At 33.7% G+C, this 14,560-nt stretch overlaps 1 protein-coding gene across 5 annotated transcripts in view; it reads left to right on the top strand.

The window, feature by feature from the left end:
* Positions 1-14,560, top strand: part of SRBD1 (S1 RNA binding domain 1) — a 302,637-nt gene that overhangs the window by 62,487 nt on the left and 225,590 nt on the right. For all 5 annotated transcript variants that reach the window (XM_074286722.1, XM_074286726.1, XM_074286723.1 and 2 more), the window contains 2 exons: positions 6,147-6,254; positions 8,183-8,340. In XM_074286722.1, the coding sequence (XP_074142823.1) occupies positions 6,147-6,254; positions 8,183-8,340 (266 nt within the window). The remainder of the gene's footprint in view (positions 1-6,146; positions 6,255-8,182; positions 8,341-14,560) is intronic.

The following is a 14,560-nucleotide window of genomic DNA, read 5'->3' as shown; positions in this document are numbered from 1 at the left end:
AGAGGTCTACTATTCTGTTGTTTTTACTTGTCCATATTCATCCTGAGGTTGTATTTTCTCTTTTCAGGGGGGTATCTGGAGAGCTTGGAATTTCCTACTCTTCTCTGCCATTTTCCTAGAATCCTTTGTTATTTACCCTTTAAGTAATTTTTCCTTGATCTGTTTTTTTCAAGGTTCCTCCCTCCCTCAGGCAGTTGGGATAAAGTGACTTGCCCAGGGTCACACAGATAGGAAGTGTTAAATGTCTGAGGTTAGATTTGAACTGGGATCCTCCTGACTTAAGGGCTGATGCTCCATTCATTGTGCCACCTAGCTTCCCCTCAAGTTATTTTTTTTTTAATGCCAACACTTCATTTTTTCCCTGTTTTTTAATATATTAACTTTATTTTAATATTTTTGGTTATCTTGTTTTTTACTTTTCTTTTTATCCCTAGTGTTTATTATTTAAAAAAACTCCAGTTGTTGCTTATTAACTCTGAAATCAAATATAAAATCTTTTCTTTGGAATTTAAAGCCCTTCACAATCTGGCACCTTCAACCTTTTAGATTTTCTTATCCTTTTCTCCTTCTCCTGGTACTCTGGGATTCGGTATTACCAGCTTCCTTATTGTTCTTTGAATAAGATTTATCCTTTTGAGACTGGATCTTTTCAATAAATGTCCCCAGTGCCTAATGCATTCTACTTCTTCCTTTCTTCCTTTGGTCTTCCCTGCCTTCTTTGTGAAGCCTTTCCTTTCCCAAAATGTGTCACACTGTTATTTTTCTCTAATTAGTTGATCAAGTGTATTGTTTTTATATAGTTGTTTTCCTATTGTCTTAATAGACTGTGATCTTGAGAGGCTTTTACCTTTTTCTATAGTCTGAGCTTTTGCACATGTGCTTGGCACAAGTCTGTGGCACCTAGTAGCTTAAATGCTTTTTTCTATAACCAGCATATAGTGGTAAGTTAAAAAAGGTTTGTTGATTTGATTTACCTCTTTGTTCCAAGATGTTTTCTTTACAATATTTTTTTCCTCTAAAGAGCTCTAATTTAGGGCTTTTTTGTTTTATTTTGTTTTGTTTGCTTAATTTCTTCTAGACTTCTTTTTCTGTCAGACCATTTTTTAAAACATTTGTTCACATTGTAGAGTATTTTTCTTCTGAGTTAATGTCTCTCAAGTTTTTCTTAAATCCTAATATTTTTTCATTGTCATAAGCTTTTACTTTTGTTTAGTCATCTTTACAACTTTACTTCTTACATTATGACTTATAGTAATGCTAGGCTCCATCTCCTCTGGGTCTTGTAGATAGATTGTGTAGATTCTGTTAGATCCTATCTTCTTTGTCTTTTAGATGTCACTGTAACCATTCTGGGTAGGATAACAAGCACTAGCCCCTACCTTTTGCTTTAATTAGTGGCTTTCCTTTTGGTTTCCTTTTGTTTTACTCTGTGCTTGGATCTACACATTTTAATCTTGTTCTCCTTGTATTGTATTGTGTTGTATTGTATTTTTCTCCTTATCTTACTATTGAGAGTTATTTATTTTGTTTTTACTTTAGTCCTGACATGTAAAGGTCTGGTCGTCTCTAAGTTATCCTTTCAGACTGCCGTCTCAACTCAATCTCCCAGCCAGTCTCCTTGCCCGACTTCCCTCCTCTTTTATCCTAGCAGAGATTGGGCTTGTGAGAACTCCTACAGCCAATGAACTTGCTCCTTTTGAAGGTGCAAACTCCTTTGGACATGTAAACTCTCCCCCAGAAGTCCAAAGGTGCAAACTCCTTTCAAAGGCCTGAACCAAAGGTGTGAATTCTGAGCTAGAGAATTGTTTAGACAACCTGAGTTATCACCTTGTAATCCTGACAATCCCTATTCACAATCACTGACAGTCCCTATTCACATTTTGGAGATTGTATTGGTCTATGTCTTCCCGCAAGCTTTCTAAAGTCGGCCTTCCAAGTATTGAGTTAACCCTGTCTCTTATGTTTTTCATTTCTGTGAGAAGTAAAAATGTTGATCTTTTCTCCTTGAGCAATGACATAGGGATGCAGGCACTATTTTCCATTTCTTTTCTCAGAGGCTTGGGCCAGCTTCTTAATTTAGTTCCTAATTAATGGATCTCTAGCTAGCTTGCATTGTCTTTTTTTTTTTTTTTTTTTTTTATATACAAAGCCTTTTATTTTCAAAACACATGCAAAGATAGTTTTCAACTTTGACCCTTGGAAAACCTTGTGTTCCCAATTTTTTTTTTTTCTCTCTCCCCCTACCGCCTTCCCTAGATGGCAAGTACTCCACTATATATTAAACTGTGCAGTTTCTCTATACCTATTTCCACAGTTACCATAATAAAAAGCAGATCAAAAAGAAAAAAGACCAAAAGCTTGTGTTGGTTTTTTTAACTATTCTTTTTGATTGATTTATTTACCAAAGCTTATGCTGGTTTCCCTGATAGGACCCTTTTGCTGTTAGATGCTTGCTTGCTCTTTTACTGAGCATTGTGCTGTCTCTTCTTTCTCTGAATTTCTTCTGTCCTGGCCCCCTGATTTTTTATTCTTTTCTGTTTCTAGTCTGGATTAACTGTGCTACTTTCTGGCCATCTTAAAGTTGCCATGCTCCATCCTTTTCATGTTCCATCTCTTAACCAGATTTCAAGTTTCCATTACTGGAAATTAATATTAATCAATTGCTCAAAAAACAAACAATTTCAGACACTTTGTCCATCCCCTTGCCAAGTATACAAAATTTGTCAATCAAGCAAAGAAATAGTTCAGTTCCCTACCTATTAAGGGCTTAATATTAGCTGCTTCATTTTTTTTTTTTTTTTTTAATTTTCTCCCAGACCCTTCTCCCAGAATTTACCTTTGTGTCTTTCAGGATTTAGACTTATTCTCCTATGTTTTCATTTTTCTACTTAGTGAGACTACTTTTTAAATCTCTCCAATTTTCCCTATTCTTTTGTGGAATTCTAATTAGATTTATGAGCTGTCATTTGTTTCACTTTAGTTTCCTTTCTCATTGCTCACTCATCTTATTTTTATATATTTATTATGGTATCTCTGAGACCTTGATTCCTCTGTGACTTTTGATGTTGACATTCAGTAAGAATCTTTTCCAATTATTTAATTCTTTTGTAAATTTGTAATTTAATACTTTTGTAAGAATTTTGTAGTTGTATTTGTCAGTGTCAGCCACCTTCAGATATTTTGCTGTTATTTTGAGTAGAATTTCTTCTGTCATGTATTTCTGGTTTTTCTTATTATGTATGTGTTGATTTTTTTTTTTTTTTTTTGGAATCATTTTGTATTCTAGTGTTTTACAGGAAGTATAAATTACTTTAATTTCTCCTGGGTATAATATGTCGAATCTTTTCTTAAGTTCTGCTGTTTTTATCATAAGTATCTGAACGTTTTTCAGTTTTTTTGGGGGTAAATTGTACTTGGCCATAATCCAACTCTTTTGCTCTATAAAATATAGTATTCTAAAAACCTATATTCCTTCAGTGTAGTAGCTGTCAGGTCTTGTATAATCCTTATTGTAGCTGTATGATATTTAATTTTTTTTTCTTGTTCCTTTCAATGTTTTCTCCTTAACTTGGGAGTTTTATGATATTCTTGTAATTTTTCCTCCTGGGATCTTTTTTCAGGTGGTTCTAGAACTTCAAGGCAATTTTCATTGATAATTCCTTGTAATATTGTATCAAGTTTTTTTTTTTTTTTAAAATTGTAATTTTCAGGCAGTTCAGAATATATTCTTATATTATATTCTTATATTATTTCCCCTTGATCTCTTCTCCAGATCAATTGTTTTTTTCTGATGAGATGTATCATTTCTCTTCTATTTTTTATTTTTAAAATTTTGTTTTAATATTTCTTTGTGTTTTACTTAGTCATGAGCTTCCTTTTGCTCAATTCTAGTTTTCAAGAATTATTTTCTCTTAAGTTTTTGATTCTCTCTTTTCTTGGATTGCTTTTACATCTCTCTCTCTCTCTCTCTCTCTCTCTCTCTCTCTCTCTCTCTCTCTCTCTCTCTCTCTTCTCTCTCTCTCTCTCTCTCTCTCTCTCTCTCTCTCTCTCTCTCTCTCTCTCTCTCTCTCTCTCTCTCCTCCTTCCCCCTTCAGCCTTTCATTTGATTTATATAGTTCTTTTTAAGGTAGTTGAAGAATCTTTGTGCTTGGGACCAATTTCCATTTATTAATTAAAAAGAGTGGAATTTTTGAGCTTTTTCTAAATATTCTTCTAAATATTAATATAGATCTTCTCTATCTCCATAGCACCTATCCATTTTTAGGTTCTTTCCTCTTTGCTTGTTCATCTTTATTTATGTATTTTGTTTTTAGCAGCTTTTAGTGTCATCAAGTTAATTTTAATTCTGAAGTATGGGGAATGATGCCCCAAGTCTCAGGTACTTATTATTATTTTCTGAAGTCTGAAAACCTTTGGCTTTCCTCTACATTCCTAAGCTGCTACTCTCTCTTTTTACACCCCTTCCTCCCCCCAATTCATTCTTCTACAATTAATTTTATTTTCTGGTTCTTCTTGTGGCTGAAAAACTACAACTGGAACTGAAATCAGGAACTCTCTTTTCTTGCAAGTGTCCACAGCCAGTAGGGTCCCTATTTCTCTGCTACTGCATTTACAGTGTATGTGCTAAGCCCTTCTTTCCCACATTGACAGCCCAGGTTGGGATACACCTGGTCAATATACCTTTGCTTGGTTTCCCTGCACAGTGGAAGGTACTTCATTCTTTTCCTGTTCAAGGGTCAAACCTTGTTGTTAGGATTACTAAGTGAGAACTGAGGTTGTCTGGATAGTGACAAGGTGAGAATTCAGGTTTTCTGGACAATTACAAGGTGAGAACTCAGGTTGACTTGATAGAGGGGGCAAGCTCATTGGCTGGGGTGGTTCTTCCCAGAAGCCCTTGCATTATCCCACACCCATTCTCTGGGAGGATAAAAGAGACAGCACTGGGCCCAGAGAGCAGATCGGCCTGGAGAAGGATAAGAGCTGGAGGAGATTCAGAGCCAGGATTCAAGAAGAAAGACTCTGAATTGCATCAGGCTTGACGGGGCTCTCTGCAGGAAGGGAAGTCACTTCTCTGGACAAGAGTTAACAGCAACTGCCTGGAGACAACGGTTCACTACAGGAAGAAGAATCTGTCTGAGAGATTTGAGTAGACACAGCAGATCTCTTCCCAGAGAGCGATCCGGCAGCTTCTGGAGACGACAGCTCGCTACACCTTGTCTGTGAGGTTTTTAAAGCTGAGGCTATGTCCCAATCCCAGCTGTCCCTAGGACTTATATTTTTAAGTCCATGGAGTTGGCCTGAAGGTGTTTGCACTTAATTTTGTGGAACTTCTGCTGCTGGATATCACTTCTTCTATGAAGTCTTCTTGGGTTTTCTTAAGAGAACAATTGCTTTACTTGGACTTTTATTTATTTCTGCTGGTTCTACTTTTCCTCTGAGGCAATGTTCTGTCTTTTTCTGGGGAGGAAATTTGGAGAGCTGAAATTTTTCTGACCTACTCTGCCATCTTCCTAGGTATTATTAATATAAATGAGTTACATTTTTAAAAGGCTTTTCCTACTTTTCTTGATATATCATTTTTTTCTTTTATATATTTTCTTAAGTTAGCTTCTTCACTATTGAAACATGTCTATCTCATGGTGAAAAAATGTTATACACACAATTATTTGTTTTGGTTTGGTTTTTTTGGTATCCTTTTACTAGAGTATCTTTAATTTCATATCATTATTATTTAGAACATTGGTTTTAAGTTCTCACACTATGCTTACTCTCTGATTGAATTATTAGGACTACATTTCTTTTGTAAAATGAGTTTGGTAGAGGGCTTTCTTCTCTAAAATATTGAGAGCAATATATGGCATAAGTATTAATTGTTCTTTAAATATTTACTAACATTTATCAGTTTACTAATTTTACTTTTTTTTAACTTTACTTAATTTTTAATTTACTTAATTTTACTTTAATTTACTTAATTTTACTTTACTTAATTTTACTAATTTTCCTTTCCCACTTCCCTTTCATAGTTATTTTATGGCTTACTTTTATGGCTTCCTTTCTGAAAGTGGACTTCTATTGTTCCCCCTTTCCTTATCATTGCATATTTTTGCTTATGTTGTATGATTTCAACTTGTTTTTCTTTTCTGCAGATGGAGACCTTTAAGGTTTGCCAGGCCAGAATTAATGAAGATCTTACATGATTCAGTAGAGGATGCTTACAAACGACTCATTTATCCTCTTCTCTGTAGAGAGTACAGGTATATAGCATATATGCTTTCTTCTTTCTCTGTCTCTCTCTCTCTGTCTCTCTTTTTGTTTCATCTCTCTCACAGACATACACACACAGAGAACTTGTTTTTTAGAATTTACTCAATAATTATTTAGTACAGGATACTGATATATAACCATCAACATCTTGGTATAAATCCTCATTGCTCTGTTTTGGAACTCCTAAAAATAGATCATAAAATAACTCTTGATAGATGAATTGCAGGTACTGTTGGCAATATGTGATCTTTTGATGTACTGCATTTCTAATCCTTTGGTACCAGTCTATTACTGTGGTGGTAATGATAATAAAAGCCAGAAGATTAAACAGATGAGCTTTTAGCAAGTGAGAAATGAGAAAAAAAGCCAAGGTATCTTTATTATAACATCTTATTAGCTAATTCTTACTACTCCTTTCTCTTTTAACTTTGATAATTCATTTTTAGATTCAAACGTTATTTTTGCTATATGTTTAATATTTGGACAAGGATTACTTTGGTTTTTAAGGATTCAGTTGAATCTTCATTATGCCCATAATGTCTAACAGTCAGTGTTGTTTCATCAATGCATTTGGTTGTCTACCTCAGAAAAGTCTGGGGTTGGGAATTTGGAAGAAAATTGTCAAATAGAATATTTCAGCAAATATATGCAACTTCTTGTTGAACCTTTTCTGCCTCATTATTTTCACATTTTCTTTCTTAACTCTTAATCTAAAACTTTTCAAAAGTTTTCAAAAGAAATAATTCCCTTTTTTTTTTCTTTTAAGTCATTTAGCAGAATTTTTCTAAGAACTTTAGGGACTTTATGTTCCTCTTATTAAGAAAAGGAAAGAAATTTCAATTATGCACTGGTTGTATAGGTACACATCTTCCATGTTTATCTTAAACCTTTAGTGAATTTGTTCAGCTCTACACCATCCTCTTTTCTCAAGTCCCTTGAATCTTTATTTGTTTTCAGTCTTACTTTTTGAAGCCCTAGCCTTCAGTTATTCCCATCTGCTATTTCAGTGTTGTGGTTTTAAGTCTCATCTCATTTTTAAAAGGTGACTGGATAATGAAAAAAGAAATGTGAATGAAAATTTGATAAATTACTTGAATGAACAATTTGGAAAAATCATCATGTGTCTTCAGTATTATTTTACTGTTTATTTCCTTTTGCATTTTGCTTTTATACCACAGCAATGCATTTCTATTTCTTAATTTATCATGTTTTGTGTACCCCTTCTCCCTTGTCCCTTTCATTGTTTCCCCATCACATAGTGACTTTGTATGAAGATGAATTGTGAGGAGAAAATATAGGGGGAAAATTTATAGGTAGAGAGAGAATGCTCTGAAATTTTGCATTAAATTTCATGTAATGCATTGATGAACAAAAGTTTTTTGATTGTACATATGATTTTTTCAGGGCTGCTAGCTGGTGTAGTGGATAGGGTGCTAAACTTGGAGTCAGCATGACCTTAGTTAAAATCTGGTCTCAGATATTTATTGGCTGGGTGACCCTGAATAAGTCTGTTTGCCTCAATTTCTTTATCTGGAAAATGAACTGGAGAAAGAAATAATCAACCACTCCAGTATTCACAAAGTGTCAGATATTACTGAAAAGACTGAGCAAGATCTGTTCTTGGATCATGTTGCTTAGAATAACGAGAGATTTTGTGATTTGCCTTGACTCATTCAGTCAATATGAATCATAGATAGGACTTGAATTCTGCTCGTAGTGTGATCTTTTTCCCTCCTAGGCTATTTTTCTTCTCAACAATAAAGATACGTTAAACAATTATTTAGTTTGGTATTTCTCTCAATAAATCTATTTGTTACAATAAATCCATTTTTAATTTTTTCTTTTCTAGGATTGTTAATTAGAAAAAAAAACTAACAATTTTTTTTTTTTTTTTTTTGATGGAAATGTGCCTTCTAAGATCAAAACTCACATCAGATGCAGAGAAGGAATCAATCATGATGTTTGGAAGAAACCTCAGACAACTGCTTCTAACAAGCCCTGTTCCAGGACGAACTTTGATGGGAGTAGATCCTGGGTACAAGCATGGTTGCAAGTTAGCTATTATTTCTCCCACCAGTAAGTACTTCTCTTAATATTTCCTATGAATATATAATATAGCTTATAATAATTATATTTTAGCTGAAAGTTTTTAAAAGGTTATAAATACCAACTTTTATTTTTTCATCAAGGCTTCTAAAACCCTGGGGAATAACATCTTAGTTGTTTTTGGCATTTGAAGTTTTCTTTTCTTCTGACTTCTTTTCTCCCTTTACCTGAGAATATTGAGCATTTACTGGCCATTTAAGTTTTTTACAATATTAAAAGTTGCTATATTTTGGCAAGATTTTGCTGTATGTATTTATTGTTGAATGGTGATAAGTAAAGGACACGAGTTTAATCATGGCTTGTGATTGTGTTTCTTATAGCTTAAGTTAAATAATACTTTTTTGGAAGGATTGGAAAGAATGTAAAACATTTATTTCCCATGACAGGTATTGTGAGTTAAAACTCAAAACCTTTAGCTAAGGTACTGCTTTTGGATTTAGGATGAACTCTTAAAATCTTACAGTGGTATGTGAATTAATTGGGACAAACAATCATTTTATATAGCTTAATATTTTTTGATAACAATGTTTGTATGTGTTCTTTTACTGTTACCAGGCTTGATTAAGAATGTCTGATTTTGACCAGATGAAATCAGATTGAGCTGGTATATTTAGATTTATCTTTGACAAATCAGTGGAATCAGAAGACTGAGAACATTTTTATGTTTAAGGTTAGGGTTGGGTTAGGGTTAGAATTAGGTTTAGGGTTAGGCTTTTTAGGATTGGGTTTAGGTTTTGTTTTTTATGTTGTTGATTATTCTGTTTTTAAAGATGGATATTCTTCAAGGAAATTTATGAGAGTTATATAACTCTTTTTTAAAAATTAATTTTATAACTATAATTTTTTTGACAGTACATATGCATGAGTAATTTTTTTTTTTTTTTTTTTTTTTTTTACAACATTATCCCTTGTATTCATTTTTCCAAATTTTCCCCCCTCTCCCTCTACTCCCTCCCTTAGATGACAGGCAATCCCATACATTTTACATGTGTTACAGTATAACCTAGATACAATATATGTGTGTAAATCCAATTTTCTTATTGTACGTTAAGAATTGGATTCCGAAGCTATAAGTAACCTGGGTAGATAGACAGTAGTGCTAACAATTTACATTCATTTCCCAGTGTTCCTTCTCTGGGTGTAGCTGTTTCTGTCCATCATTGATCAACTGGAAGTGAGTTGGATCTTCTTTATGTTGAAGATATCCACTTCCATCAAAATGTATCTTCATACAATATTGTTGTTGAAGTGTATAGTGATCTTCTGGTTCTGCTCATTTCACTCAGCAACAGTTCATGTTTTGTTAGAAGTATTTATAACATTGCTGATACAGAAAGTCTTTCAAGAATTTTTGAAGTTCATTATGGTATATGATTAGTTCAGGTCAAAAGAAAATGGACTCCCAAACAACAAAAACTCAACAGATTTTTCTTTTTTTTTAAAAAAGAACTGACAGATTTTTGCTGCCGAACAGTGTAACCCAAAGAAAGCAACAATACTCTTTCAAAGAGAAATTGATATTGATGTTTCTACAGTATGGCATAGATTTTTTAAAATTAGAAGAACCAGTTAAAAATGAACTGATAACCATTGTTTTGAAGAAAAAATGCTTTGTCCTATGCAAGAAGAGGTGGAAAGTTTTTCTGTGGAGTTGAAAAAAAGATTATTTTTACTGAAGAAATTTACTTTTTCATTCAAAGTTATATCAAAACTGTAGTCAGAAATCCAAATGAATCTGTAGATCTACCTTGTCAAAATGTATTGAGAAATTTTCTTAACTTCCAGTGGGCCTGGAAATCCTTTCTCCATTGAGGGAATGATGAACTCTGCCAAATATATTGATATACGTAGAAACTGAATTGTTCTAGAATTATAACCTTATGTTGATTGAATACTATGGCAGTGTATGCCACATAAGTCATGAAAGATTTAAGAAATGTATTCAAATGATGAAAATAAACATACTTTCAATTGCTTAAGAAATTACTGGGTTGAAAGACTAGGGTATACACTAAATAACTAGAATATTATCAAAATAGATTTAGGAAAATGAACTGTACATCAAAAGTATGCTTATTATCTATTCTCATGAAATATGGTTTCATGATGAAAAATCAAAGAATGTGCATTAAAATCTTGTGAACTCAATGATAAATTTTTAAAAATATAAGTGATTGAAGCAAAATATATGTTAAAAGTTTTTTTAAAGATGTAAAATATTCTGATGTTCACATTAATAAATTTACTTCATCCTAAGTAATTAGTACATCACTAGAAATTTAGTGACTTTGGTTTTTCCACAGTACATACATATAAAAATTGCAACTGTTAAACCCCCTTTTAGAAAGTATTTATGGAACTTAATTGATATATTTCTTTAGAAATAATTTTCTTCCCCCTTTTAAAAATCAATTTTCCAATAAAGGTAACTACATTTGTCAATGAAAAATATAATGAACTCTTAACATAAGGGTGTTTATAATAAGCCATTCTTCCTTCATAATTTTTGTGAACTGGAGATTTAACAATCTTATTTAATTTATATTTATGCCTTTTGATTGCTTATCTCTCTAAGAAGTTATATGGTTGCTTTTTAAAGTCCTTAAATCCCAAATGATATTAATGATCTCATTTAAGATATCCACCTGCGAAATTGCTAAAAGGAAAATAAAATATCCTCACTCTTGAGTTAGAAAATGTAGTATAGTCAACTATTTTCTTTTTGATGCACATATTACTTAGTGCATCTGTTTAAAAACAAAACAAAACAAAACAAAACAAAAACCCAAAACTAAATGAGGATAGTATTTAAAATAGTGTAGTACTTAACTTATACTTCATGGCTTACAAAATGTTTTCTTCACAGCTATTATAATCTTTATAAGTATCATCAGCTTTAGGAAGCTTTTGCTATAGGTAAGGAGCTGGCTCAACTCTGCCACTTTTGGTAGTTAAATATAAGGCACTTAACCCCTCAAGCCCTCAGTTTCCTCATCTGTAAAATGAGGAGATGTCAGTAGTCATTAAGCTTTACTTAAGATTAACTTGATGATGTTATGAAAATCAAGCAGGGCAGAATTTAATAAACAGTATCCTTATAATCTTACAACTTAATAAAAAGTTTAAAGTCTTTTTCCTGTAACAAACTATCTCCCATGAGTGTCCCAAGTCTTTTTTATAGATGTGTGAACAATAAATGAAAAAATAATGGAAAATTAATCAGTTATTCACAGCAGACAACAGAAACTTCCACATAGTAGTTTTAAATTGATTTTAATCCTTTGCAAGCTTAATAAATAGTGAAAATAATTCATTTCACTTGGCTTTTCTGAGGAAAAAAGGAAAATCATCAGCGATAGTGATTATTATATTTTAGGCACTATGTTAAATGATGGGGCTATGGAGTTAAAAATGGAACATTTTCTATTCTTGAGGAAGTTACATTTTAGTTGAGGGTAAATGTACACTTATAAATATATCTAATATACAAAACAGATGCAGTGTAATCAAATATTTAGGAGCAGCAAGGTCATGCAGTGGATAAAGTGCTGGGTCTGCAGGCAGAAAATTCATCTTTTTGAGTTCAAATCTCTAACAATACTAAGTTTGTGTGACCTTCAGCAAGTCATTTAACTCTGTTTGCTTCAGTTCCTCATCTATGAAATGAGCTGGAGAAGGAAGTGGCAAACTACAAAGGTCTGGACTAGCTCCTCTGAAGGGCTCAGAATAAGTCCTTGTCAGGATAAGCAAAAGTCCTTGCCCCATGTTGTGGATGCCAAAGTGTAATGTTGTTGTCTCCAGAAACTGCTGATCACTCTCTGGGAGGAGATCTGCTGTCTCAACTCAATCTCCCGGCCAGACTCTTCTTCCTGCAGACAGCCGTCCCAACTCTGGCCTAGAATAGGCTCCTTCTCCGGGCCCAATGTTGTCTTCTTTTATCCTCGAAGAGATTGTAGTGAGAACTCAATGGAGCTTGTGAGAAAATACTTCAACCAATGAACTTGCTCCTTTTAAAGGGACATGTGAGAACTCAAGGGCTTAAAGGCTTCTTTAACTCAGGCTTCTTAAAGGTGCAAATTTCTTTTAAACATGTAAACTCTACCTCAGAAGATCAAAGGTGTAAACTCCCTTCAAAGGCCTGTACCAAAGGTGTGATTTCTGAGCCAGAGAACTGTCCAGACAACTATCCAGACAACCTGAGTTCTCACCTTACAATCCTAACAGCAAACCACTCTAGTATCTTTGCCAAGACAATCCCAAGGAGAGGTGATTGAAATATAACAACAAATTAGGAATTCGACAAAATCAGAAGTTGATTTTTTTTTTTTTTTTTTTTTTTTGGAGTTGTCTTGAAGGAATTTAGGGATTGTAGAAGATGAGGATGAATAGGAAGTGTACATTTCTGGCATAGGGGAAAGATAATGCATAAATATGTAGATTTGAAATGGACTGTAGAAAATAAGGTCAGTTTAGGGCATAAAGTGTATGAAGGATTATCATGTGTATCTGCAAAGACAAGGAATGGACAGGTTTTGAAGAACTTCAAATTCTAAATAGAGATTTAGATTTGATCCTAAATGTCATGGGGATCCATTGGTGCATATTGGGAAGAGGAATGACGTGATCAGACCTGGTTTTTAAGTATAATCATCTTGGCAGTTTTGTGGAAGATGGATTGGAATAATAACATGCCTGAAGCACGGGGCCTACTTATTGCAAAAATCCAGTTCAGAAATGATTAGGAATCAGAGTAAGATAGTTGTGTAAATTGAGAGAAGAGGACAGTTGCAGAGATGTTGTGGAAGTAGGAGTAGTAAGATTTGACAGTATATTAAATATATAAATTTTATATATGTATAAATTATATAATATGTATTACAAATATATATATAGTGAAAAATCAAGGATGAAAACAAGGTTGTGAATCTGGGTGACTAGAAACCAGTAGATTGATACTGACTTCAGCCAATATCAATCAGCTAGAAAGCCGTGGTGGTTCAGTGATAGATCTGCAGGTTCCTCTTTGGTCTGAAATTTTTATTCTGGTTATTCCTCATTAGATTTTAGAGTCTGCTTGATGCTGATACTGTGACCCTGCTGCTCTCCTAATGTCAGAGCCTTACACTTGGTGCTTCCTTTTAACTTTGTTCCTTGCTCAATAACACCCATGATGGCCCCTCACCCTTGAAAGTCATGGCACAGATCTCTTCCTCAGTCTGTCTTGGATCAGTGTATAGAATTATAGAGCTTACGGTTAGCACTTATTCTGCATCCTACAGAAGATAGCTTCTACTGTTGATGGTCTGATAAGTTGGTTTTTTTGATTGGCTTTTTTCCCCCTGGTTCTAAGTCATACTTTCATTTTGTCTGCTCGAGTGGGGTTGTCTTGCTTTTCCTTGCTCATTCCTAGTCCCTGCAGACCTCTGTATACCTCTGCTGATCTGCTGCTTTAGTTTAGAATAATGATTTACAATGTTTCTTTCCTTGGATTTCTTGATGAAGATTTTGTTGTTGATTTTCTAGATCTTTTGTCTGTGCCTCCAAATACCTGCTGTATTCAAAGCATTGTGCTAGGTCCTGTGGGGAGACACAAAGACAAAAAAAAAAAAAAATAGACCCTGCTCTCAAGGAACTTTCAGTTTTTAGGAGGAATACATCATGCAGATACATAATTAAATACAAATTTATTTTAAGGAGGCGAAAGCATAAGCAATTGAGATCTGTAAAAGCTTAATGAAGGAATTGACAGCTGAAAGAACTATGGAAAGAGATTGGCAAATAAGTTGTAGGTAAATGAACAGTGAGTTAAAGGGAATAATATTAAACAAGACTGGAAAATTAGGTGGGAATCCAATTATGGAGAGCTTAGCTGAAGATTTGTTTTTTGTTTTTTTTTTTTTTTTTTTTTTAGATCATAGGGAGCCACTGAAGTGAATGGGGTTGTGACACAAATAGATCTGTATTTTAAAAATATTAATTTAGTAGCTATGTGGAAGTTGACCTGGAGAGTGCAGGGAGTAGTGGCAAGGAGATCAAGCCTAAGGTTTCAGTAAGCTAGATGAGATGTGATGAGGGTCTGAAGCTAGAATAGAGATTAGGTAGTGGGTAGGTGAAGAGAAGGAGGTGAATGATAAAGATATGGTAAAGGTAGAATTGAAAGGAGTTGACAGTAAGAAGAAAGAATTGTCAG

The sequence above is a fragment of the Sminthopsis crassicaudata genome, chromosome 2 (assembly GCF_048593235.1).
Source record: "Sminthopsis crassicaudata isolate SCR6 chromosome 2, ASM4859323v1, whole genome shotgun sequence".
Lineage (NCBI taxonomy): Eukaryota > Metazoa > Chordata > Mammalia > Dasyuromorphia > Dasyuridae > Sminthopsis > Sminthopsis crassicaudata.
Note: the sequence above shows the minus strand (reverse complement) of the source record. Positions and strands in the feature narration are given on the sequence as shown.